The following is a 27914-nucleotide window of genomic DNA, read 5'->3' as shown; positions in this document are numbered from 1 at the left end:
CCCATGATCATCACACCCCACCTCTTCCCACCCCTGCCACTGTGTACCAGCCCCCATCTCAGGCAGAAACCCCCTGCTCAACCACAAGCCACAACTGCCTGAAGACCAACTATCCTACCACAGGAGGCGCTGAGGATTCCAACATAGCCGAAGCACAAGAAAAAGACATTAAACGCAACTATAAGTAGATGATAGAGGTTCTTAAAGAGGAAAGGAATAAATGCCTTGAAGAAACCCAGGAAAGCACAAACAATTGGAGAAAATGAATAAATCCTTTGAAGAAATCCAGGCAAACATAAGCAAACAATAAGAGGAAGTGAATAAATCCCTTGAAGAAAGGCAAGAAAAAACAAACCGTTAAAAAGAATGAATAAAATTGTTCAAGACCTAAAAAAAGAAATATAAAAGAAGAGAAAACACAGACTGAGGGAATTCTGGAAATGAAAAATTTAAGAACATGAACAGGAACTCCGGAGACCAGCTTCACTAATACAAGAGATGGAAGGAAGAATATCAGCCATTGGAGATATGATAGAAGAGACGGATACAAAGAAAATGTTAAATTTAAAAATTCATGACTCAACACATCCAGGAAATCTGGCACACTAAAAAAAGGCCAAACCAAAGAATAATAGGAAGAGTCAATGGAGTAGAATCCTAGCTCAATGGCCTTCAATTTTTTTTCAACAAAATCATAGAAGAAAATTTCCTAACCTAAAGAACTATTTGCCTATAAATGTATATGAAGCATACAGAACACCAAAGAGGTTGGATCAGAAAAGAAAAGAAAGCCCCTCACCATATAATAATCAAAACACTAAACATACAGAACAAAGAAAGAATGTTAAAAAGCTGCAAGGGAAAAAGACCAAGTAACCTATAAAGGCAGCCCTATCAGCATTCACCAGACTTCTTAATGGATACTCTAAAAACCTCTAAAAGTCAGAAGGGCCTGGACAGATGTTCTGAAGATCTAAGAGATCACAGACGCCAGCCCAGATCATTATACCCAGCAATTTTTTTTAAATCACCATAGATGGATAAAATAAGATATTCCATAATAAAGTCAAATTTAAACAATATCTGTCTACAAAACCAGCCCTACAGAATGTGCTAGAAGGAAAACTCCAACCCAAGGAGGTTAAATACACCCATAAAACCACACAAAAAAAATCTCGATCAGCAAAACCAAAAGAAGGGAACCACACAGAGACACACTAGCACCACCAACAGCAACAAAATACCAGGGATTAACAATCATTGGTCATTGACTCTTAATATCAATGGACTCAATTTTTCAATAAAAAAAACAGAATATATATAAAAGCAGGATTCATTCTTCTGCTGCATACAAGAAATACACCTCAACGTCAAGGATAGATATTATTACCTAAGCGTAAGGTTTTCAAGAGATAATATTCTATGCAAATGAACTTAAGAAACAAGTTGGAGTAGTCATTTTAATGTCTAGCAAAAGAGACTTCAAATCAAAATTAATCACAAGAGATGGAGGAGACTACATACTCATCACAGGTAAAAATCCACAAAAATGACATTTAAGTTCTTAGCATCTGTGGCCCAAACACGAGGGCGCCCACACTTCTGAAAGAAACACTATCACAGTTTGAATTACATATTGGCCCACACACAGTGATAGTGGGAGACTTCAATATCCCGCTCTCACCAGTGGACAAGTCATCTGGACAAATCTAAACAGAGAAATACCAGAACTAACAGATGGTATAAGCCAAATGGCCTCACAGATACCTACAGAGCATTTCACCCAAACACAAAAGAATATACCTTCATTTCAGCAGCTCACAGAACTTTCTCTAAAACTGACCACGTACTTGAACACAAAGCAAATCTCAACAAATGTAAGAAAATTGAAGTAACACCCTCTGTCCTATCAGACTACCATGGATTAAGGCTAGATAACAATGTAGAGGGAGCCCTGACTTGAAACTTCCTAGATGACCAGGAACCAGAGGCTGGATGGCAAAGAGACCTAGAATAGAACCAAACATGTCTCGCCAAAAAAAAGAAAAAAAAAAGTCAAGGAAATGATTCCAAATGATACTGTACTATACTCATAGATTGGTGACTAGCCCAGTCATCAACAGAGAGACTTCATCCAGCAATAGACCCATGGCCAGAGCTCAGGGAGCACCATGGAAGAGAGGGAAGAAAAATTGCGGGAGTCAGAGAGGTCAAGGACACAGGAGAGCATGGACCATAGAATCAACTAGGCAGGGCTCATGTGGTCTCACAGTTTGGTGATCTGATGCCCTCTTCTAACCTCCACGATCACCAAACATGCATCGGACATACATGCACACATACATACGTGCATACATGTATATATGCATACAGGCAAAACACTCACTGCCAGAATATAAAAATAAATGAAACTCTACATCAAAATTAAAGCCTATGAAGTAATCATTGCTTCATTTCCACCGTTACCTAACTCTTTTCTTTAATTTTACATTAGAGAAATCTTGCACACACTATGGGTGGACACTGTTTGGTGCATTGGAGGAGTAGCCACAGATCAGATAATGATAAAACAGCTCTTGCACCTTAGGTTTCTTTCTGTGGAGTTGGTCTCTCCTTCCTTGCGCTCAGCTTATATACCTGATGGTAATAGAAAACTGCTCCTGCAATGGTAAACCAGGATTTTCTTCACATTCCCTTCTTTACTCTTCTCTCCCTCCCTCTCCCCTTTCTTCTTCCCCTTTCTTCCTGCCTAAGATGCAGTATAATTCACCATCATGATAGAATCACATCCCGTAGAATCATTGCCCAAATTCAGGTGGAATTCCACATCCACCACTTTATAAATCTAAGACCATATTCAAATTTCAGGGGGAAAGATGTAGGAAGGGAGACATGAACTAAACCAACACAGAGAGAGCATAGCATATCTGTCCATGCTGAAGGACACAGTGTGATTTCCAAAGTACAAAGGCTTAGCACACAGGAATACACAAACAGAACACTTATCCAACTTAACTGAGGCTCTCTCAAAAGCAGCATGGCCCTGTGATCAAGAAGTCATTTCCTCCTGTGGGGAGTTTCCCCTTGAAGCTCAACAGGCAGTTACCATGAGTTATGAAGCCTCAAACTTTGCACACTCCTCCCTCCCTCCATAAAGACAGGGCTTCACGTTATGCAATTTATATGATGGCCGTCTCTTAAAGCATTGCACTATCATGGCTTTAACTCAGCATTGAGGGAAAAGAGAACAATGTGCCTGGCAAGTCTTGCCTAAAAGAATCAAGGAGCTGAGTACAAAACCAATATTCAAGCGTTGCCCAATGAGAAGGCCGTTAGCAGTCTTTTGTCTATGTGTGTGTGTTCTATGCATGTATGTGGTATATGTGTGTGTTTCAATGTGTGTGCATGTGTATACTCTTCTAGCTGTATGCACGCAATTATGTGTGGAGGCCAGCAGTAGGCTACAGGTGTCTTCTTCTCTCTCTACTTTATTTTGGGGGGCAGGTTAATTGAAGCTAGGGCTCACCTCTCAGTCAGAGTGCCTACCCAGCACTGGGGATCCACTTGTCTCTGCACCTCTGCCCACTGTGGAGTCATAGTCACGAACCGCTATGGCCAGCTTCATCATGGGGGGCAGAAGTTCTGAACACGAGCCCTCTTCTTACACGGCCAGCAATTTACCCACTAAGCCATCTCCTCGGGCCCTGGCATCTACCATTTTTGGTAGAAAAGAGAAAATTCTATTTCCTGCTGTCATTAATACGGTACTAAAACAGAAACAGAAAAATCCAAAGACTATGATCTTCACATAAATGTGTGGTCTTTTACTCACCATCCAGGGGCAGAACCAGGCAGCTGAAGGCAGACACTGTTGCATTAGCCAAGACTTGGCACGGAGCACCACACACAGCAGCTGAGATCTTCCCTGGAGAAAATCCTGCTCCGAACACATGCAAAAGACTTCCACCCAGGCAGCCTTCAGAGACAAAATCCCAAGCTCGTTATTTAGGAGGCAAATCTTGCGCACAAAGCTTAACCTTCACTTTCTCACTGTGCAATTTTCTCAACCCCCACAGAAGGTGTATAACTGATCCCAGCATCTCCAGGTTCTCTGCTTGGCTCTCACCTGCAGTTTGCTGTTCGATTGGGAGCTTTAAAAAAAATGTAGTCACTTTCTTTATATAACTAGTGGGGATTTACAGCTTTTAAATTTTCTATATGAAAATTTATTTCTATACAAAAAGAGCATAAAATGGAAACAAAAGTTTAAGTTCCCGCAACCACCTAAAAGAATCTCCAGAGAAATCCATGTATCTTAAAGTTTCTGTGACGCATTACCAAATACGCCTTCTGTGTCCATCTCTGTGTGTAATGCGTGTATATATAATGCATAGATACAGTATATTAGAAGGGGTCATTATGTACATATTATCTTGAAACTGTAATTTACTTAAAATTACAGCACAGGTATCTTTCGAAACCATAGATCCTGTAGCATTTTGATAGGTATCTAGAATCTTATCATACAATTATTCTAAATGTGAAAAATTAATATCTAAAACCGCCAAAGAATTCTCTCTTTTCATCACTATTGATGGGTATTACAGTAAAAACATATTTTAAGGTTTTGAGGTTGGAAAACTAGTCCAGATAGCTGGAACACTTAGAGAGAAGGAGCTTCAGTCTCCCCTGCCCTCATCCCACTGGAGGGATGGAGGTCCTTCTAGAAGCACCTGCTGTCTCCTGCTGTAGGTGCTTTTTACAGTGCTCATTCACCCTAAAAATCATGGTGTCTCGGGGAGTAGGGAGAGGAGCTAATGATCTAGCCAGCCCAAACCCTTTATAAGCAAGGAAGCCAAATCTTAGAAGAAACAGGGCTACATTAGCTCCATTAACCACTGCCTCAAACACAGACCCTGACCCCATCAGCACCCCACTCAGCTGAAGTGTCTTATGGGTATCACCCCTCCGATTTGGATTGAATGATTTCCTTTATGTTTGGTTTGGGGTTTGTGTGTGTGTGTGTGTGTGTGTGTTTGTTTGTTTTTTGTTTTGTTTTTTGTTTTGTTTTTTTTTTACTTACAGACTTAAGCTATCTCAGCAGAGTAAGTGAATAGAGACCTTACAGGGGAAAAAAATTAACTAGACAAGTGTCAGTGTCCCTGAAAGGAAATATAAAACTGGAGGCCACAGAGATGGTTTAGTGGTTCAGAGCACTCGGTCCTCTTCTAGAGGACCTGAATTTGGTTGCAGCGCTCACAATGAGCAGCTCACAGCTGTCTATAATGCCAGTTTCTAGAGATCTGGTGCCCTGTTCTGGCCTCCATGGGTACCTTGAGTACATGTGAGGAACATATATGCACTCAGGATACATGCATGCGCATGGAATAGAAAACAAATATCTTTTAACTTTAACCAGCTCACTTGTACTATGCCACTGACACATTATTAGTGGAGTAGAAATTCGTCTGTAAATTGTTTCAAAATGGCAAAAATTAATCCTGTTAAATATGTTTTAAATAATACAAATCAGCAGCAAAAAAAATGATGTCTTGAAATTTGCAGGTAAATGGATGGATCTAGAAAACAACATATTGAGTGAGGTAAGCCAAACCCAGAAAGACAAATATAATATGTACTTACTCGTAAGTGGCTTGTAGACACAGAGCAAAGAAAAGCAGCCCACAAATCACAATCCCAGAGAACCTAGACAACAATGAGGACCCTAAGAGAGACATACAAGGATCTAATCTACATGAAAAGTAGAAAAAGACAAGATCTCCTGAGTAAATTGGAAACACGGGGATCATGGGAGAGGGTAGAAAGGGAGGGGAGAGGAAGGGAGGGCAGTGAAGAAAAAATGTATAGCTCAATAAAAACAATTTTAAAAAGTAAAAATATAATACAAATCAGCATATGTCTAAAATAGGTGAATACATTTATATAAAATAATGAGCTTTAGCAAATTATATTATTAAATTTAAAACACATGCCCAGTGAAGTTGATGCATTAAAGTAAAATACAATCAAATACTTAGGGAATATGTGAAATTTCCCTGATGGAAAATGAAGATAGATCAACAAAATGTCACAAAAACTTCTTGGTTTGAAGAAGAAGCTGTGGCTACAAGAAGTCTCCCAGCTCTTTGTTCCTGCTACCCCTATAGTGATATTGGTACTCTCCTTCCTAAAACTGACAGTAACAGTTAATTCGCTTTATAGAGAGTGTGTTCTATCTCGTCTTCTCTACTTACCAAAGTTCTTAGTCACTGAGGCCACAGTCACTCTCTGCTCCAGAATGAGAGCCGAAGAGGCCCAGCCTCTGCTGTGGTCATAGCCTGTGACAGGATACTCCCCAGCAGGAAGTAAAGGAACCGTGCACCGGAGAACTGTACGGTTCCCAGAGACACCCATGCATGGTGACTTCCCGATGAAAATGACAACATTTGCAGCCCCTGAGATCTGGGCGACTGAAAAGGTTAAGATGTCATGACTCCGTGAAACAGAGAGCAGTTCCGGAGTAAAGACACTGCTGTAACCAATGAGTCCCGCGTGGCACAAAACTCCATCCACCTGTATTTCCAGGGCAACAGAGCCACTTCCTGCTGGAATGATGCACTGGACGAGCTCATAACTGGTGTTCACTGTGAGACAAGCCTTCTGGCCAACATAGACAAATGTAGCATTCCATCCCCTAAGAGCTGTGCCTTTTATGGTCAAGAGATTTCCACCGTGGATGCTGCAGTTCTTAGGAAAATAGTCAAACACCTGAGGCGCAATGAAGAAGTTTCTAGAAACACTATCCAGGCAAGCATAACCAGTATGTGTATGAACAGCTGACAGGTAATGGAGCCCTGGGGTCAAGTTACTCATCTGGCAAGCCACATGGCTGGTATTGAAGAAAGTTGTGTGGCAAGGAAGCTGATCATCCACAAACACTGTTAGTGCAGCATCAGTGGTACCTAACCGTTGACATCTCATCAGCACCGTGGTCACAGAACCATTGAGGCTTGCAGTCAAGACATCCACAGTAGGCGTCGCTTCTTCCTGCAGGAAGAGTATACAGTTCCCTGCACACTTGCTGGCCAGCCCATTGACCACAACTGTGACATTTAGAGCAAACGGCACTGCAGAAAAGTGGTAGCCCACCAACTTGGTCTGGCATAGGACTGTGTGGCCTCTTAAACTCAAAATCACACAAGCGAAAGGGCCCGAAAGGTCAACATGAACTGACCTCCTTCTTGAATTGAAGGCCATGCCCTTCACAGTGAGTATGGTCCCACCACACACAGAACCACTTGTTGGGAAGATGGCCGTTATCTGCGGTGACAACTCAAATTTCTGGGGCACTGCAGACATATTGGCAAACCCCATCAACTTGTGACGAACTCGGAGAGGATAGACTCCTACTTCCAAACTGTAGAGAGGAAAGGAACACCCAGACAAACTTGTGTTCTCGACAAAAGATTGCACTTCAAGGTCACATTTCAAGGTTCCAAAAAGAATGGCTGAGTCAGAAAGGTTATTTCCTTCCACATAGAACCGCAGGCTGTCGTTCGTGAGTTCTTCCCACAGAGCAGTGACCACTGGTGTTGTTGTGGCTTCATACATGAAGGTAAGGCCCTTCCCCACCAAGCTTGGACCATGGAGGAAAGAAGTGTTGCCGACCCAGATCTCCACAGAAGCAGAGACACTGAGAACATCTGCCCCAGGTGACAGTGCACCTGGAGGAGTCTCACACCAGACATTCATGTCAGTTAAGGTCACGATATCGCAAGTCTGGTTGTCCACAAGTATCCAAATCAGAGCCGGGTCTCTGCCGAGTCCTATTCCTGCAATGCTGAGGATGGTTCCACCTAAAGTTTAAACAAGGATGATACAAAATTAAAAGCAGTATTCTGGCCAGCAGAAAGGCTTGGCAGCTAAATGCCTCTGCAGCCAAGTCTGATAACCAGAGGTCAGTTCCTGAAGAGGACCCACGTGGTGAAAGGAGAGAACTGAACTCTGACCTCTTCATGCCTGCTGGAATGTACTCAGAGAAACAGACAGACAGACAGACACACACACGTAAAAGCTGATATTCCAAATAGGAACCGCAGCCCCTGTACAGATGTGATGCAGTTAAGTGAAAAGCGGTATACGCAAATTTCATCCCCCTCATGGCTAAATTTGTGAGCATTGGCCAATGCTCAGACAGGACAAAATTCACATAGCAGCAAAGCAATTCAAATTGTTTTATAAGAATACCTTTAAAGCTTTATTTATTTTTATGTTACATGTACGGGCATGTTGCCTGCATGTATGTCTGTGTACCACTGTATCCTGTGCCCATGGAGGCCAGAGAGGACCTGACAGATGCTCCGAAACTGGAGTTACCGACCCATGCGAGCTGGGAACTGAGCCAAGGCCTCTCTGCAGGAGCAACAGGTGATCTTAATCACGACCATCAAACCCCAAGATACTTTCTAGTGTTTAAGGCGAAATTTTAGAATACCTTTGGATGTCTCAGAAGGCTATACTACTCTCTACTAATATGCAAATGAAAAATCCAATTCTTTCATTTTCTTTTCATCTGTTACACTATCTGGCAGAACACTCTACATTGCTCTTACTCTTCACTACTCTGTGTTTCTGTCTTTCTCCTTTGTCTTGCATCCTTAGAGAACAGCGAAGAGACTGTGGCTCCCCCTCCTCTCCTCCCACATGTAGTATCTAAAACACTACTGCAGAAGGCTGGCCTGTCCCTTCCTAATACCTGCTTGAGTGTGGTGTCCACTGGATGCTTTGACATTTCCTATAGAAATGAAAGCCAGCCCGCCCTCTCTCCTTTTCATTCTCTTTTACTTTTGGAACTCATAGAGCTGAAGTCCCACAATTCTTTCCACCTCACGAAAGAGCAGTGATCGTCTGAGAACGAAGGGAAATATCTTGCCCTGATGCCTGCAGCCCTGCCGTCACCAGCCCATTAGTCCAGAGATGAAATCTGAATATTCAGTAAACCAACTTGCTGGACAAATAACGTGTGGCATAGGAACCACTCACCCAGAAGAGACCCAGAGCAAGGCTCCACGCTGAAAACTTCAGTGAGGTATTGGATGTGGAGATCAACCCTAGAGAAAACAGTCCATGTTAGAAAATACCCTGGAGATGAGTAGAACAGAATGGAGACACACTTGTAAAGGGGGGAGCAAATGACAGTGATTCTGATCAAACAGAAAATAAAACAGTGGAGGGACGGGTGGGGCGCTGTCCTGGGAAAGTCTCAGGGGCGACATCAGTCACACACAGGTTAGATACTTTCTAGATGAAGGAGAGAGAACTTCTAGAGAAAATCTAGAGTAATTCGGGAGTACAGGGGAGAAGAAGGTGAGGCAGGAGGCATAGTGAATTCAGTTATTACAAATCATTTATCCAACACACAAGACATAGTCTTATTAAAGTGCTCCACCACAGGCTTGCCTTCTTTAGGCAGAGGCCCACCCATCCCCACCTCCACTAACTTCCAATTCCCCTTTCCCCACACAAGAAAGACAACATTTCTCATCTGTTGGTCTAAGGAGTGAACCGCCCCCAGGCTTCGAGAGTCATTCATTTGTTTATAATTCTCAGACCCTCATCACCTCACTTTACAGGGAACAAAGAAGACACCCAACTCAAGATGGACGATGCCAAGTGAATTGCTGATCACCAAACAAACCCCCAGTCAACCTTACCCCTGGGCACGAATGCTGACTCCATTAATGAAGACTGAAATCGTGTGAATGCCAGTCGGCAGTGGGGGCAGCAGCGCCTCCAGTCCCCAAGCTGTCTGTGTGAGGACCTGAGCAGAGGTGTTCTGCACACAGATTTGTACATCCAGATCCGTGTCGTTCGTCAGCCTTGCCATCCCAAGGAACAGGATCTCGCCTCCTGTATCAAGAAGACTATATTTACTTCTGGACCTGGGACCTCAACCACTTTGTCTTTTATGATTAAATAAAGTCAGCACTATATGTAAGTCTCTAAGAATTTTAACAGTTCCCCTTTTTCTCATGAAATTTCTAACAATTCCCTAAACAGAGCAACAGCCTAAAACCTCAAGGGCATTAATGTTGCAAAATTGTTGAGACACTTATGCTGACTTTGATCCCTGGAAAGGCAAATTAATTAATTTGGAGGGTCAACTGCCTTCCTTACCTACAAAACAATGTTCTGTGTCCTCTCCTTTAGCTACTACTTTTGTGCTAAGAAAAGTAAAAATCTACATCTCCGAGATGCACTGCACGATTATTGTTATAACAGGTCATCTACTTCCGTGCCATTACCCCATGTGATCCTTTCCCTAAGTCCTAGCTTGATTTATGACCCTAAGATCAAACACTGGCCAAAGCCAATGTGAGGAGAAAAGGGTTTCTTGGCCTCATAGATCACAGTGAACCATCAAGAGAAGCTAAGAGATCTCAATACAGGAACTGAAGCAGAGGCCATGGAACACTGCTGCTTTATTTGCTGTCCCTGGCTTATTCCTTTCCTATATACCCTCAGCCCATCCTAGGGATGCCAGCACCCACAACTGCCTGAGCCCTCCTGTATCAATTGTCTCTTAATGCAATGCCTCACAGGAGATTAGAGAGACTACTTGGTGGCTAAGAAACCTTGCTGCTCCTACGGAAGACCTGGGTTTGGTTCTCAGCATATATATGGTGGTTTGCAACTATCCATAACTCCAGTTCCAGGAAATCTGACCTCTATGGATGCCAGGGACACATATGGTACCCATACATACGTGCAGACAAAATCCTCACATGCATAAAATAAAATAAATAAATCTAAATAGAAATTTTAAAGAAAAGAACATGTCTCACACACGCTCACAGAGCAAACTGATCCAGCAATTCTTCATTTGAAGCTCCATATTCCAGGTGATTTTAGGTTTGCATAAATTATGCAGCTGAGGTTAATTATGATTCACTGTGCCAGTGAAATACAGCTAGCATTTTAAAGTTGAGGAAACCTTGGTCATCAAAGTGTCATAGCTAAGTAGTGAAAAAGGCAAACCCTGAACTCCTATCTCTGCTCTGTAGTTCAATGGTCTTTTGCTACTATCAGCATGACAAAGATGCTATGGGACACAAAAAGGCTTGCATAGACTTCATCGTCAAATAACTGTCAAAACTTGTAAATAAACTGACAAAATTGTGTCGATAGGAGGTAGACGAGGTGGCTCAGAGGGAAAGTCATTGCCACCAAACCAGATGGCCTGAATGTGTTCCCTAGGATCCAAATGGTAAAAGGAGAGAACCAATTCCATAGGTTGTCCTCTGAACTATACACTAACACACACACACACACACACACACAAACACACACACACACACACACAAGTTTATTTAAAACTATAGGTTTTTTAAAAAAAATTTTAAGTAGAAGACACACTATAAGAGTCAGCTAACAGGCAGTACTATTCAAATTAGAATGTTCTTCTTCAAAGAATAACCCTGATTATTCAAATAAGAACATAAGGAGAGGCTGAATTAATGCACAATATGGTACTTCAGATTCAATTTGGTAGATACAATCTCAAAGAGAGTGAGTGAAGTGGGGACTTAATATTTACTTCTTAAAACTTTACAACTTGGTCTCAAGTCTTGCGTAGCACATTATCGTTTAATCATTCAGTGGCTTGCAGGAAATGGCAGCAGCTAGCTGGTTTTTAGGAAGAAACGTATGTGCAGACACAGGTACATGTCTGGAAAAGAAACCGAGATGGTGATGTCTGTCTGCCTGATCATCAGAAAAGGTAATCCTCAGGGAATCTACATTCCTTGGAAACATCCATAGGTGTGCAAGGAATGGAAGGATAGGACTGGGGCTATTGTTCATACTTAGAGAATAAACAAACATGCAGGAAGGACAAACTCAGCCTGCAGACAACCAGAGCCTTAATGAAAGCCAGTTATATGCCCAGTAGCAGAAGCAGAAATGCATGCCTCTGCCTTACACTCCCCAGTTTGGAATAGAGCACCCTAAAGGTCCATTAACCACAAGCACCTCAGAGTCAATGCAGCGATCCCAAGCAGAGGACACCACAGCTAATTAGATGAGACTGGAAGAGACTGCCTGTCTCAGCCAGGGTTTCTACTGCTGCGACCGAAACACCATGAGCAAAAGCAGCTTGCGAAGGAAAGGGTTTCTTTCTTCTTACAACTCCCAGGTCATACTCTACCAATCAGGAAACTCAAGCAGGAACCTGGAAACAGGAACTGAAGCAGAGACTATTGGTGTGGGAGAATGGCCTGTATTCTGAAATTATATTTTAAATAAACATTGATTGGCCAGTAGCTAGGCAGGAAGTATGGGCAGGACAATCAGACAGGAAGTACAGGTGGGTCAATGAGAACAGGAGAATTCTGAAAAGAAGGAAGCCCATTTCTCTGCAGTCCTTACCCGGCCACAGAAGAAGCAAGATGTGAGCCACATGGTTAATATAGACAAGAATAATGGGCTAATAATGGGCTATATAAGTTATAAGAGTTAATAAGAAGCCTGAGATAATGGGACAATCAGTTTATAACTAATGTAGACCTCTGTGTGATTTCTTTGGGACTTAACGATTGTGGGAACTGGGCAGGACAGAAAACCTCAATCAACAGACTATGGGCAGTTCCTGCTTGCTGGTTGACTCCTCATTGCTTGCTCAGCCTGCTTTCTTATACATTCTAGGACCACCTGCCCAGAAATGGCACTTCCCAAGGTAAACTGGGTTTTTCCCATCCATCATTAATCAGACAATACTCCACTGAGTAGCCTATAGAACAGTCTTATGAAGGCATTTTCTCAATTAAGATTCCTATAGTGATATTTTGTTTGTGAGGTAACAAATAAAACTTGCCTGAAGATCAGAGTGCAGAACTAAGCCATAAAGAGTTCTTACCTCTCCCAATGCATAGGCCAAAGGGGTGATCCTGTCTATACGAATCTTCAGACTGCATCTAAGATCCTGTGTCTCCCCACTTAAATTCTTTTCTCTGACCAGCCATATCATTCCAGTGTCTACTTCCATAATGCTTGGATTAAAGGCATATAATCCCAAGTAGTGGGATCTCCTCTGTGTGAATTTTGTTTCTCTTTAAGACAGATTCAATCTTGTTGTACAGAGCATCCTTGAACTCAGAGATCTGCCCCCTCTGTCTCCCAAGTGCTAGGATTAAAGGTGTGTGCCACCATTGCTTGGCCTCAGTGGCTAACTAGTAATTTAGCTCTGCACTCTGATATTCAGGCAAGCTTTATTTGTTAGATTACAAACAAAATCAAAATAACACTACAGATTACTTCTTCTTAGATGTGTCTACATTTCTGTCAAGTTTACATAAACCAACCAGCACACTGCTAAAAAGAGAAAAGTGGACATGGTGATGCTTTATTCAAGTTCTTGAATGTTACTGCCTCATTTGGGACTTAAGCCTTGACATTTTCGTTAATAAAATGATGCCAATTTTTTTCCCATACAGTTTTTGGAAAAATTAACTTAGAAACTCTGAAAAGGTATATGTAGAATCAGGTCCTCTCTCTCTCTCTCTCTCTCTCTCTCTCTCTCTCTCTCTCTCTCTCTCTCTCTCTCTCGCACACACACACACACACACACACACATCTTACCTTCACATTCTTCCTCACTTCCCCATTCTCCTTACTTCTTTCTGTGTTCCCATTCTCTACTTTGAAATCCAGTGAGTTTAACAGATTTCAAAGGGCACCAAGAAAAAAGACAATAGTGTAACGCTAGACCAAAACAGGCTTATTTGGCCAGCGTTATGGCAAGTTCCTCAGGATAAAAGAACAACAAAATCAAAGCATGTGTAAAAATGCCTTGCCAGTAGCCATGCCAGAGGAGCAGCAGATCGCAGTTGACTTCAGGGTGTCAGCCTACCAGGAGGTGAATCCCTGATGGATGAATCTTGGATAGACAAGGCCCCAAGACCACAGACTCCAGGATGCTTCTGATGGGCCTTCACACATTTGCTTCTGCCATCTTTCTCTGGTATCTGGTATGGTGTGAATGGGTGTGAGGAGATCCCACTGTTTGTAAATTAGTCTGTCTATCTCATGGAAATATCCCATTCTACTGGGGATTTTTACCTGAGGATTATTATGAAGATGATTTCTTTCTAATATTTACTGTCTAATTGATGGTAATTATAATGTTAGTACAAATTAGCTGCTCAATAAATATAACATTCACATGATTTTTATAAGAAAATAGTGCCATTTCTACAGAGAAGAAATCAGATATAGGATTAATTTTATCAGGTAACCTGAAAAAGATCTTTCATCTATATTACAATAAGCTGAATCCAGTCTGCAATCAAAAAAACTCAAAAGGGTATAACAAGTATTATGAGTTTAAGGTCATACAAACAGAGTTTCAGGCTAACTGGGGTAAAAAGGGAGACAATACCTCAAATAAATAAATAAAATCGTAAATAAAAATCCACAGTCTATTCATTGACTTTTAATAGGATCAAAACTCTACAGAAAAGAACAGCTGGAAGTAACATGAATCTTACCTGCTATGCTGCTTCTGTTTCTGCTTAAAGACACAACCACTGGATTTAAAGAGGAGACATAAGTAAATGCTCTAGGAAGAACTGTAGAGTGCTCTCCAGTGACCACCGTCACATTCACAGTGTACCCATCTTTCCCCTGAAAAGCAATTTTATAATTCAAATCTTAGCTGGATTTGAGGGTAAAGGAGAGCTCTAAGCATAATCAGTAAAAATAAATAAATAAATATAAAAATGCTGATCATGGTATATAGTTTCTACAGAGAGTCAAGAACTTAGACAAACGCAGTACTGAATAGTATTGGCTGTGCCCTGAACGGTAAGTAAGAGAAATCTGCACTTAACACACTAATTGTTTCTGGGCCGTTAGGTGTTTCCGGACTGTCTATACTCAGCTAAACTATCCATCATGTGAGAGAGTAGTTTCAGACATGTAAAATGCTCAGAAATTTTCCTCCTATGTTGTCTTTTGTAAGATGCAACTTAAGGTTTTTGGTATCCCAGATAAATAATAACCAAGTGAAGGAGACACCACTCTTAGCCCCTCAAGGCTCCAGATACATGGAGAAAAGTGTGGTAGAAGGAATGCAGGAGCCAAAGGATGGAGACGGGTGCTGTGGAATGCTGGCTTCTACACACATGGTCTGATCATTGCATTCTTGAACTCATGGTAGCTGTGGTTACCCCACAAGACATAGGTAAGACAGAGTCCACCAACACTCCGGGATGATGGGGGAAGTGGTTCAGAAGGACTCTATCTATCCCAACTGAGGCCCTACCGGCAGTTACTGACTGCTGGCGAACGTAGCTGTCACTTTCTTTTGTGGTGTAGTCACTGGTAAGTAAACCCCCTATTCTATGCTCATTCAAGAAACCCTAATGAAACTCAATGAATCTTTAAAGAAAAGGGAGGAACTTGGAAAGAAAGAATCCAGAGGAAGCAGAATGGAGTCAAGGGAGGATGGTAGTGGGAGTCAAGGGAGGGTGGTAGTGGGAGAACATCATCAAAATATTATATCCACATATAAAATTGTCACAGAAGTTTTAAAAGCCTGAAGAGGAAACAGTGAAACTACTAGTAAGAGAAAACAAGGAACAAAATAGAATCTACAGAAAAGAAGTCTAGAAATGTCCAACCTACATCAAAGCAAGAACAGAGCTTCAGTAAAAAGGATGAGGGAATGAGAAAGTTCACTTACAACATTGTGGGGGTCCCTACTGTCCCTCCCCTCCTTCCCATGGTATCTTATCCCCCAGGCCTAGCAGAGGTCTACTACAGGCAACACAGGCCCCCAGATTTCCAGGTAGGCTACCAACCCACTCAGAGTCTGCCCAGGCTTTCCTCAATCACCCCACCCTACCCTGTCACCATATTCCAGTACCCAACTCTGGTAGAGGACTCCCAGATGGACCACAGGCCATGTTGGCTGCCAGAACTCCAATCCCCAACTCTAGTGGAAATACCCTGCCCAACCAGAGGCCATCCCAGCGAAAAGAAGTCCAGCCCACAAATCAAGTGGAGATCCTCTATTCAACCACAGGCTGCTCCAACCAGAAGATGAGAAAGAAAACAGTAGCCAAGGAACAAAACACCAATCTAACAAACATAAAAAATGATTATAGACACCGAGACCTATAATCCTCCACAACCCAGATGCGTAGACACCAGTATAAGAACACAACCAACAACAGCCAAGACAATATGTCACCATAAGAATCCAGCTATCCTACCTCAGCAAGCCCTGAATATTCCAACACAGCTGAAGCATAAGAAAACAACCTTAAAACATTTTTTATGCAGATGATAGAAGTTCTTAAAGAGGAAATGGATAAATCTCTTAATAAAAATCCAGGAAAACACAAAGAAAAAATGGAAGAAATAAATAAATCCCTTTTAAAAATCCAAGAAAAAAATTAAGAGCTGAAGAAAATGAATAAACCTGTTCAAGACCTGAAAATATAAACAGAAGAAATAAGAAAACACAAACAGAGGAGATTTTGGAAATAAAAATTTAGGTAAGTGAACAGAAACTACAGACATATGCATCACGAACAGAATACTAGAGACAGAAGAGAGACTCTCAGGCACTGAAGATGCAGTAGAAGAAATAGATATAATGGCCAAAGAAAATCTTAAATCTAAAAATTCTTGACACAAAATATCCAGGAAATCTGGAACACTAAGAAAAGACCAAACCTAAGAATAATAGAAATAGAGGAAAGAGAAGAAGCCCATCTCAAAAACTCAGAAAATATTTTCAATATAAATATAGAAGATAAATTTCCTAGCCTAAAGAAGGACATGCCTACTAAGGTACAAGAAGTTTATAGAATAGCCAAATAGATTGAAACAGAAATAAAAGCCCCTTTGCCACATGATAATCAAAACACTAAACCTACAGAACTAAAAAAGAATAATAAAAGTGGCAAGGGTAAAAGGAACATATTAAAGGCATACCTATTAGAATGACACCTGTCTTCTCAGTGGAGACTCCAAAAGCCAGAAGGACCTGAACAGATGTTCTTCAGACTCTAAGAGACCACACACCCAGACCACCATATCCAGCCAAACTTTCTTTCACCATAGATAAACAAAACATATTCCATGATAAAAAACAGTATCTGTCCACAAATCCAGCCCTACAATGGTTACGAGAAGAAAAACTCCAACCCAAGAAGGTAAACTATAACCATGGAAAAATAAAATAAATAATCTCAGAAACAGCAGAAACCGTAATGACTGGTCCAACTTGAGGCTCTCACCAGAGGGAACTAATGCCTGGCACTACATAGAGGATGGGCAGTGCAGAGATCAGGATAGAATCAAACAGCCAAGCAAGACTTGTAAAAAATTCAATGAAATGAGCACTTTACTCATAGATTGGTGCCTAGTCCAATTGTCCTCAGAGAGTTGACATCCACCCACAAGCAAAGACTCTCAGTCAAACACTAAGTGGAGCCAGGGAAACCTCCACAGGAGAGGAGAAGGAAGGATTATAGGAATCAGAAGGATCAAGGACACCTGGAGAACATGGCCCACAGAACCAACTAAGCAGGACTCAAAGGAGATCACAAATTAGGATGCTTGAGTTGCATTATTACATAAGGAATTAACTGAAATTAATCACAACACAAGCACAGGGTTTTATCTTTTTTTTAATTGCAAAACGTACAATAGATAAAACTAGCACATCGTTATAGTGGAAAAAAGCTCAGATTAGTTACGTTAGTTTGCACAAGGGGTATGATAAAATTCGCACAGGACAACAAAGTGTCTCCTTACCCTGGGTGGGACTTTGCAGCGAATTTGTTGTGAACTGCTGCTAATGGCATCAATGGCACACGACTGAGTTCCAAACAGCACCAGACTTGTACCTTCCAAATGGCAACCTCGGATGGTAACCCACAGTCCTCCTGTAATGAAAGCAGCACCTTTACACGTATATAACCGTGTAGGCAGATCGAAGGTAATTACAGGAAAAATTAAAATGAAATTGAAATAGGAAACTCTTTAGTCAAAACGCAAAACAATTCTCAAACTGCAGGAAAAGACTGAATTGAAGTGTAGAAACACAGAGAGGAAGAAATGGTGACCAGAGGACAGAAAGAGTAGCAAGGCATTCTGGAGACCTTTATGAATAAAATATAAGGATATAGCCAGGAGTCAAGGAAGCAGGTAGTATCTGCAAACATTGTCTGACCTAGATTCTAAATATCATTCTTGCCCATCCCGTAAAGCGTATTCGTTCCCAAGAAGCAACAAGTGAGAGCATGCCGGTAGAAATAGCAAGAGGGCAGAGCCAGGGCCTGGAGATCATTTTTAGCATTGGCCCTAAGCTCAGCTGTCCTCGTATTCCTTCGAGAATAGCCTTTCCAACCTGGACAGCCAATACCGCACAAAGAGATTTTAGTCACCATAGCAGGACATAATGACGAATATTGTCTGCCTCCGCCATCAGGAATTCTCTGCAAACTACTACCAGTTAGCCACAAAGGCCACCATGTCCTCTCTATAGGCCAGAACAGTGATATGGTCCTCCCAACATCACAGCACACTTCCCTAGTTTAGCTAATGCTAAATAAAAGCTCACTTTTTTTGTTTGTCCTCATCTGGTGGGGGAGGCTTGTTTCAGGTTCTTTGCTTTACTATGGAGCCTTTCTATGATGCCTGAATTTGTGGGCTCAAATCTCAGTCTCCCATGTAGCTGGGACTATAGACATACACTATCATATATGCTAGAAACGCAGTCATTGTTGATGAGAAGAATAAGTCTGCTCTGCAGTAAGAGAGTGGGAAAAGACATCAAATAGAAACTCGGGTCTCCTGAGATTATGTGGGGCTGCAAAAGCAAGAGGGAGGCAAAACCAAGAGAGGGAACTTACACAACACAACCAAAACCTTTGGGACTGGTTTGACTTAGAGAAATAACACCTGAAGTTCAGTGGGTAGCTTGCTCTGAAGAGTCAGAGCAAGACGACCTGAGACTTCTAAGGTAGAGAGAAAAGTGGGAGGAAAGGTCAATATACGAAAGCAACACAGTAAGGATACAGCATCTATAAATATACTTGACAAGAAAACACTGAGGGAAATTTTAAAATGCCGCTGAAGACCTTAACGAATGGATTAAATTAAAACTGAAAACAGTATAAATTGGTCAAAAGAATAAGTATCATAATTTCCCTGAATTAAACATAAAAGCATAGATATGACTCCAATAAAAATTAGTGGGATGTTTGTATAAATTAGACAAGATGAGGACGGTAAAGTTCAGTGAAAAGTGAACAAGAAAAACCAGAAAATAATAATTCAGAAATAAGAGTAAACACACACACAGGCACACACAGGCACACACACACACACATACACACACATACAGACACACACACACAAAACCTGTTTGAAATCCAACAGGATAAAAATGGGAAATAGCACATGCTTAGATTGAGCAGAAAGAATGAGCAGCCTGGAAGGCAACTTCCAGAAGCAAGTCTACAGGGCATGAAAGGTATGTGGCTTCACTCCAGCAAAAGATAGATTATTTATTGAGTAAATAATATAAGAGAATAGCATGTGTAAAGATAAAACCTGAATTCTTGACTCCCATCTTTCACCCAAAGCAAATTTCAAATAAAATATTTGGACATAAAGAGAGGAAATGGGAAAAGAATGGAAGGAAACCTAAAATCTTATTTTCACACAACTTCAGAGAAGCCCACTCTGAGTGTTTTACAATCTCTAAAGCTATAAAGGTCAAACACATTTTATTACATAAAATTATTTATTAATCATAGAAATACAAAAAATAGTCAAATACATTAAAGTATTTTCAAGTTCTTAATATCAAAAAAAGAACAATAATCAAATTTGGAAAGAAAGACTGAGATGAACAAACTTCCCAGAAAGGAAGCTATAATATCTTCTAAGCCATGGAAATTCATTATCTCTTAAAATAAATATGACTTAAAACAATACTGAATTATTTTTCTTCTATAAGATATTAAACATCAAAAAATTAAAAAATATATTAGTAAGATGTAGGCAATAGATATTCATACCTATATGTAAAAGATTGTAGAAACTTTAAAGAATATTTCTGACACTTACCACTATTATATTTGAATTCCAATTTTTCATGCATGTATGTGGTGTGCATGAGTGGATACAAATGTTTATGCATGTGGGTACAGATACATGTATGTGCGCAGACATGTGGAGTCCAGAGGTTGGTGTCAAGAGTCATTTTCCTTTCCTTAGCTCTTTCACCTTATTTTCTGAAGCAAAGTCTCCCAATAAAGCTTAGAGCTCATTGATAAGATAGCTTTATTAGCCAGCTTGCTCTAGCAATCCAATTTCTGTCTTCTGGTTGGAGTTACATACAGGACACTTGCTCATCTGATATTTGCATGGGCTTCCTGGGGTCCAAATTATGCATAGCAAGCACTTTAACACTGAGAAATCCCTCCAGGAATATATGTTAAATTTTTAAGTGTATTTAAACCCGTGGCCCAGAAATTCCTTCAGCAAATGCTAATGATCTCCCTATCCCAATAAAATCCTCCTTCCCGCTTCACTCCCTCCCCTTAATATTTTTGCTCTACATCTTTACCACTACCTATCCATCGTCATTTTATTTTTAATTTAATTTTTATTTTTATTTACCATATCACAGCATTGAGTTTTAATGCATAATCTCATTATGATGATTTTGTCAAGGGTGGTTGTGAGAAATTATAGGGGTGGTAAGATTTCACCATTTTCATTTGAAAATGTATGCTTCACAAGGATTCACTGCCTAAGAAGGCAATTCTGTCTTAGCCCAAAAGTGAATTAATAGTGTGTAAGAAAAGTCAAGATTGTCCTCAAACATTTCTTTTGAGAATGCTTGAGAAGGGATAAGTGGTGACTTTGAGTATTACAGATCTCATTTTGATATTTATTCATTCTGTACTCTGCTCTTATTTAAATTTCTTCTTAACAGGCCTTGCCTGGTTCTCTTTAAATCCCTAAAGCAGGGTTTCACACACTAGACTATTCATAGAGACGTTGAGGATTCTATTAAAATACAGATTGACACCAGAGGTCCAGTAGACCGCACTTCTAACAAACTCCCGGTTGACAAAGATACTGCTTGCCCAGGGACACACTTGAAGCACTCAGGTCACCAGCACCCAGGTACAGGGAGCGATGAGCATTTATGGACACTGTATAGGTGACTGTATAGGTGACTGTATAGGTGATGGGTTCACTGGGAAAGTCTAATGCAATAACAAAGAAAGCAACAGGAAGGACCTCTCTCAGATCCCACCTCCCAGCCTTAAAAAGTCACTTGATAAGCATCTGAAATTATCCCTTCTCAGAGCATCATGCCTTTGGCTAAAACAGGGGAGGACAATGGATAATGCTCCAAGACCTTCAAGTCTCTTCACTGTTTACTGATGATACGTTTCCTGACAGGGATGTTCATAGCATTTCAATTCTCCTGGGATTGGTTTTTTACACTAAAAGTTTGTCATTCTAGTTTTAAAACCTTAAGTCTTGCATTTTGAGAGCGCTGTCAACTCCAGAAAAACTGAGCAGTCTAAATCGCTCTATGTTGGGCAAGTAGCTGACTGAGCCTCCTGCTTGCCTGGAAGATGTCTGCTATCTAGCAGTATGGCCTGAACTGGAAAAATCACTCTGTGAGATCAAACCTCTAATAAATCTAGTCAGAAGGCTGCAAAAAGCCCTAAACTCAAGGCAATAATTCATGGGATAATGAGGAATATGGTCTTTGGCTCTGAGTAAAACATGTATCCTTGCTCCCTCCTGACATCAATGAAAGGACTTTGCTATTATGTGTGGACCTGAGAAGGGGTGGGCCTGCTGATGCACTCACCCAAGGCAAAACAGAATCAGAAGCAAACTTGTCCTTTGAGCAATGGTTCTGTCTAGAGCACACCACTTTAAACTGTATTCCGAGCTACAGGCTTCTGGCCACCAGAATCAACAATGACAAAGTACAAATCATTAAGAAAAGGAATTGTGCATTACATTCTACAGTGTTAATACATTAGCAAATGTGAGTCTGGGTATTTCTGAACCTGTTAGAATCCAGCTGGAGTTTTCCCTAAACTAGTAGAGTCCTTCAGAAAGTAACAATTCTTGGAAAGATCTCTACTCTCCTATGGACCTGAGATCCAGTCCGTGGTTCTGATGTTGACAAGACCCACTATTCTCTAGACTTGAACTATGCAAACAGTAGTTGGCTTTGAATACTAGCCAAGTTTCCAAGAATACTAGAGAAGGCTGTAAAATAAAAACTACGTAATACGTTCCTAGTGAGTGGGCATACTTGCCAAACATGGCTGCTCAACAAGAGTGTTGCCATCTCTTGACCCATTTACTCTCGAAGAAAGCTAGGCAAGCTACAAATGAGGCATCCTCGGGCCTTCTAAAGGCAAGGCAGCCTAGCACAGAGAACCTGTGAACACTGACATCCAGTACTCTCTTTTGTACCTTGGCTCCACCCCTTCCCTGTGAAGCCTCAGGAAAGACACATATTCCCTATAACTAGCAATGTCTCATTTAACGTCTTGGAGTTTTTCAGGTGAATGACCATCCAAGTGACTCCATGGTCTAGTGTGTCACATCATCAGCCAAATTCTCATCTTAATGTGCCAAGCAAGTCCATTTCCCAGCTTAAAAGTGTCTTTACTTGAAGAAATGTCTAGGAAACAAAAAGCTACAATCTCTATACATATAGAATGTGTCATGCTTTGGGCAGAGATTTGCGCATATGAACAAGAACTATCACTTCAGAGAACAGGTACGCAGCGGAGGCCCGCCCACATTACCTATCTCTGCAACTGTAGCAGGCTCCACAGCATCCAGCCTGGGTTCCACATACAGGAAGAGGCTTTCTCCACTGGCATTAACAGCAAGGCCTGAAGGTCTCACTAGCATCAAAATCGGATGCACTCCAACTGGTAGCAGGTCCAGCTCACAGACCACATCTGTTTCATTTGAGAAAATAACTTCACATCTTGTTTGGTTCACTGTAATCTGCAAGGACTGGGCATCTCTAGGGAAACCAGTTCCAGTCAAATAAACCAGTAGGTTGACGTCACATCCTAAAAAAGGGGGCGGGGGATTCAAACGTCAAATCAGTGCTGACACTCCATTCAAGAGCTCTCACTCCAACACCAGATGCTTGTTCTCTTTCAGCTTCCTCTCCCAAAACTGGAGGAGTTGACTAGTGGCTGAGACAATTGCATTCATTATTCTGTCTACAGTCCCCACCTTCAACTTCCTCAGACTAACAATGAAATGCCTTAACTTCATACAAGTAAATCAACCAATAATAATATAAAGGAAGTTCAGACTGAAGGACTAATAATAATCACACACATATATTTAAATAGGAAATGACATCCCTGAATGGACCAAACATGCACTTTCCATTGCATCCACATCTCCTGAAAATGATGATGCTCTACATGCCCTCTGCTAAAAATCACTGATTCTAAGATTCATATCTAGAGCCTACCAGGGGAATGCCACACATAATCCACACTGGGAGTTGACTCTTGCAGGTACTGGAAAGAGCAGGAGCCTGAACAATGGGCTGGAACGTCATTCACTTGCACAGCCACCTGAGGGAGGAAGGTGAGAAAATTAAGAGAAAATGTATGGGCTTAAGGAACACAAGGGCAGTCACAAAGGATTTGTGAGCATTTCCTAAATTAAAATGTCTTTATGATTCATACATTCTCATTTCCTCTTTTCTATTTTCTCAATGAAAGTTCTTATAAAAACGAATGGCTCAAAACTTATTAAATTTTTTCAAAGTTGTGGAAATGCTGAGATCCATTTGTGCAAATAAATATGTTAATATACAGTTTTCTGAATTAGTGTCCTTTTTGGAATTCCCAGTCTCACCTTGAACTTCGAGGCTCTGTGACTCTTCCAGACACCTATATTGTACATGACTGAATAGGATAAATTGTTTTTAAAATGTGTCCTCTTTCATCTGGTAAGTAAATTCATGAACTTGGATATTTTTATTCCTAGGCCTGTACATCATGAAAACAACCGTTTCCCCCCCGCTAGTACAAACTATTAGGCACTGTCCTTCTGCCTTCCTTGCAGACCAAAGTGTATTTCTACATTTGGTCTGCAGTTGTTTTTGTCCTAGATGATACGTTCAGACTCTACAGCTCTCCTTTCCTGTGGAACTAAATGAATACTAACTCAGTTTGAATGCTACCTCAAATAATGTTTAAAATTGGGGAGGGAGGATAAAAGATAAGACTTGATCAATTCTGTAGGATTTTTTTAAGTGGGCTAGAGGCGCAGCCACGTTATGTAAGTTCTCTGTAAGAGGAAGGGCATACTTGAACGGCATGGGTGACAAAGAGCCCTTCAGTCTTATTTGTAATGATTTATTTTCAAAAGATAAAAATAAGGGTCAGGAACAGCAAGATGGCTCAACTGATAAAGGCACTTGCCACCCAACCCTGATGACCTGAGTTCAATCCCTGGAACCCACGTTAAATGAAAGGAAAGAACCAATCCCATAAAGTTATCCTCTGGTCTCCGCATGCATGCCCAGTCATATGCTCTCCTACCCCAACCTGCACACACATCATACATATACAACAACAATAATAAATAATAATAAATTTTAAAAAATAATAATTATATTTAATCATTCCCAGTTTGGATACTTAATAATTAGTTATAAGTATTTAGCTATACGGGTCCTCTGTTTTTTTGTACCACAATAATAGCATAAATACTTATAAAGACCATGATTGCTTGCAAAGCAATTATGCTTTCATAGTACTTTGGAAACGCTGTGGAAGCAATCCAAATAAAAAAAAACGAGTCACAGAAGTTGAACCATTTGGCTTTCAATGCAAACAAGTGAAGAACTTGAAATACGCTTGGGGCTAGTGGCCCAACACTCTCACCTGAGTTTGCTGGTTGGCAGTTGCCAACATGTCTCCGAAGATGGGTCCAAGGAAAACTCCACCATCATATACCACACGAGCAATTACAGCAGGATTCACTCCAGTGAGATTTTGATCTGAGACCTGAGATAGTTACATTTCTGATCAATTCTTTCATGGAAAAGAAATCTCATCTTGAGGGAAACAAATGAGTTTTTATTCCACATTCTGTTTGAAAGACTCTCATAGCTTGAATTGATAAAGAATTTTAGTCTAAGAGTTAGTTCCAGGACACCTAGGGCTGTTAAACAGAGAATTCTTGTCTAGAATCCTAACAGAATAAATAAAAAGTAGCTAATAAAAGGTAAACATGGGCTATCTGTTTGTGAGAGGAGTTGTCAAGCAGAAGCACACACACTCAAATAATAAGAATAATGTTAAGTCTTGAGATATTTTGCTTCTATGTGCCTCTTTTTATATTAGCTGTAATCTAAATATTAAAATAAAATGTAAGAACATAGTGCTTTGAGATCAGCACAAAAATTATCATTCTTCCTCCATCTCACTCCAGGATTTCACTTGAGAAATCACTTATCTGACAGTGCCATAAAGCTTGGATAAAATTTCATCTTGGGCTTCATTTTATAATAAGCAAGTTCTTGATGATCATTCGATTATTTTTTAAAACACTACATATGCAAGAGCATCTGCTTTTGTCATTATCCAAAGACAGAAAATCCTTTTCTAAATTCCCTTCTGCCATGCCATCTGCCTCATGATGATCAAGTCGATCACATCTGTTTGAATTATCCACAAACAGCTGTGGAAAACTATGTGGTGGACACTGACCAGCAGCTCCTCCCTCTGCCTTAAATTAGGGAAGGAAGCACTGGGTTTAATACGATGATATCTGAGATGTAAAATTCAGATTGAAACTTTCTGATGAAAGATATAAAACCCCTTTGCTATAATATGGCAACAAATAACAATAATAATAATAATCTATATCCATTTTTATTCATATAATTCTATATTTCTTTACAAAATTTCTCCGTCAAATCTATACCACAAAAAAAGTTTGGTTATACCTACCCTGATAAAATTGGGCAAATCCCCAATCTGAGTAGTCCAAGAAAGAGTCCAGACATGTTCATAGCAGGAGTTTAGCTCCTTCGTCACAGTGATGTCACTGACATTGAGGTATCCAGATGTGGACGCGTCAGCATTGTCCTGCAATAGCTTGTGAAGCTGTCTGGAAGACATGTGCACCGGCACATCTGCGAGCCAAGAGTTCGCAGAAAACATGATGTCAGTGGATAGAAGAAAATAAACACCAGGATCACGCTAAACTTTCAGAATCAAAATATAACACAAGAGCACCTTTACCCGACTTAAGATCATATTTTTCCCCAGAAGTAGATGCCTGTTTTTACACTCAGATGCTTCCTTCAGTGTCATATATCACATGGCAAACAGTGACCGTGCTATGTCAGACAAGACGGTCTCAGCTATCAACTGAACACACACGCTCCAGACACCTTTCTGATGGCTGAAAGTCTAATTAAATGTTGGCTTTTTCTTGGAAAATTTTAGCTGGTCCTGTGAACAGAGAAATCTTGGCCACCTTTCACAGGGAGTAGGGGCAGCGTACAGCAGCTGACACCCATAAAACGTAGGCAACACAGCTGAGGAATGTTGGCACTTCTCTTTGCTCTCTCTATTAGAATCTCCTCTAAGCCCAGCCACCTGCTTCCCCGCTCCGCATCCCCACTGAGAAATAACAAATCTCTGTACTTCACACTTTACCCAAAGTTTCCATTTCATTAGCTGGTCCCAATGGCACCGTGAGGTGGGCCATTTGGGGCACCTCCGTGCCTACCTGAGGGATGAAGAAAATGAACCCTAACGGTATTCAAAAGCTTGCCAAGACAGAAAGGCAGGTTTGGATTAAAATTCAGGCTGCCGTCCACCTGCTCCCAAGCCTTCCTCTTGAATGCCACGCTGCCCTGAAGGGTTAATAAAGTGCCACTGTATTTCCACAAGGCCAACAGCGGTCCCATGATTAAAAAGCATTGTTCTACATAATTGGGGGTCTGTACTCATTTCAAAAAGTTGGGCTAAGGCTGGCTTTCCTCGGTGACTCTGCCGGCACTAATGTGACAAGCATCAGGTTGTATCTGATAGCAGGAAAGGACCTCTGCAGATAAGCTCTCATTTGTGAGAAGCAGAGCCTGGTGGTGGTTCATGCCATAGAGACAAAGGCGCTGTGGACACTGGCCCATTTACCAGGCTCCAATAACCAAGGTGTCTTCAGCTTTTTCTATGCTATCCCATTATAGTCAAAATGCCCCTATGTGTCTCTCACCCAAGAAGAGCCTTTCTCAGGGAAAAAAAAAAGATTTGGGAAGCATGTATCACCTACGCATACAGCTTTCTTAAATGCCTCTGAGCCTTGCTTCTGAAGCCAAGCTCTTCTGCCAGTATTTATCAATAAGATTATTGAACAATATTGCTATCTCTTCTCATATTCTGTGCTTTGTTAAAAGTCTATATTATCGAAGCTCTTAAAGCACCGTGCTAATTGTGTCCATAATCTCAAACTTGGGTGACTGCTAAAACTCTTAATAGCAAAATAATTGCCACTACATTTAACTCTGAAGACACGGGTATAAGGAGCATTGTCCTAGGAAATTTCAGAGAGAAGATGAATTTGAACCTGAAATACCCAGGTTCACATCTAGACCCTGTCATTGATTATTTTTAAGAACCTCAGGGAAGCTTCAGTGTGGCTGGCTGAATCCAACCCCCACAATAAAAAAGCGATGTGACAGTGTCCTCTTAACTCTTTGCAAGGCCAAAGAATAAATGTTATCTCATGTGACAGAAGACATGGCCAAGTTGAGGAAGTGAGAGGAAGAGTTTATCATGAATCGTGCAGTAAAT

General features: G+C 40.9%; 1 protein-coding gene across 1 annotated transcript in view; it reads right to left on the bottom strand.

Annotated features, from left to right (window-relative positions):
* The window catches only part of Pkhd1 (PKHD1 ciliary IPT domain containing fibrocystin/polyductin), a 419145-nt gene that overhangs the window by 347413 nt on the left and 43818 nt on the right, over window positions 1–27914 (bottom strand). Inside the window, exons 23-32 of the mRNA XM_075978902.1 lie at window positions 26064–26248; window positions 24993–25115; window positions 23567–23672; window positions 22875–23150; window positions 17824–17954; window positions 14544–14679; window positions 9714–9909; window positions 9043–9110; window positions 6255–7856; window positions 3833–3976 (exon numbers count right to left, since the gene is read on the bottom strand). Coding sequence (XP_075835017.1) covers window positions 3833–3976; window positions 6255–7856; window positions 9043–9110; window positions 9714–9909; window positions 14544–14679; window positions 17824–17954; window positions 22875–23150; window positions 23567–23672; window positions 24993–25115; window positions 26064–26248 — 2967 coding nt within the window. The remainder of the gene's footprint in view (window positions 1–3832; window positions 3977–6254; window positions 7857–9042; window positions 9111–9713; window positions 9910–14543; window positions 14680–17823; window positions 17955–22874; window positions 23151–23566; window positions 23673–24992; window positions 25116–26063; window positions 26249–27914) is intronic.

Source organism: Microtus pennsylvanicus, chromosome 7 (assembly GCF_037038515.1).
Source record: "Microtus pennsylvanicus isolate mMicPen1 chromosome 7, mMicPen1.hap1, whole genome shotgun sequence".
Lineage (NCBI taxonomy): Eukaryota > Metazoa > Chordata > Mammalia > Rodentia > Cricetidae > Microtus > Microtus pennsylvanicus.
The sequence above is the reverse complement of the archived record's forward strand: the minus strand, read 5'-3'. Positions and strand labels throughout refer to the sequence as shown.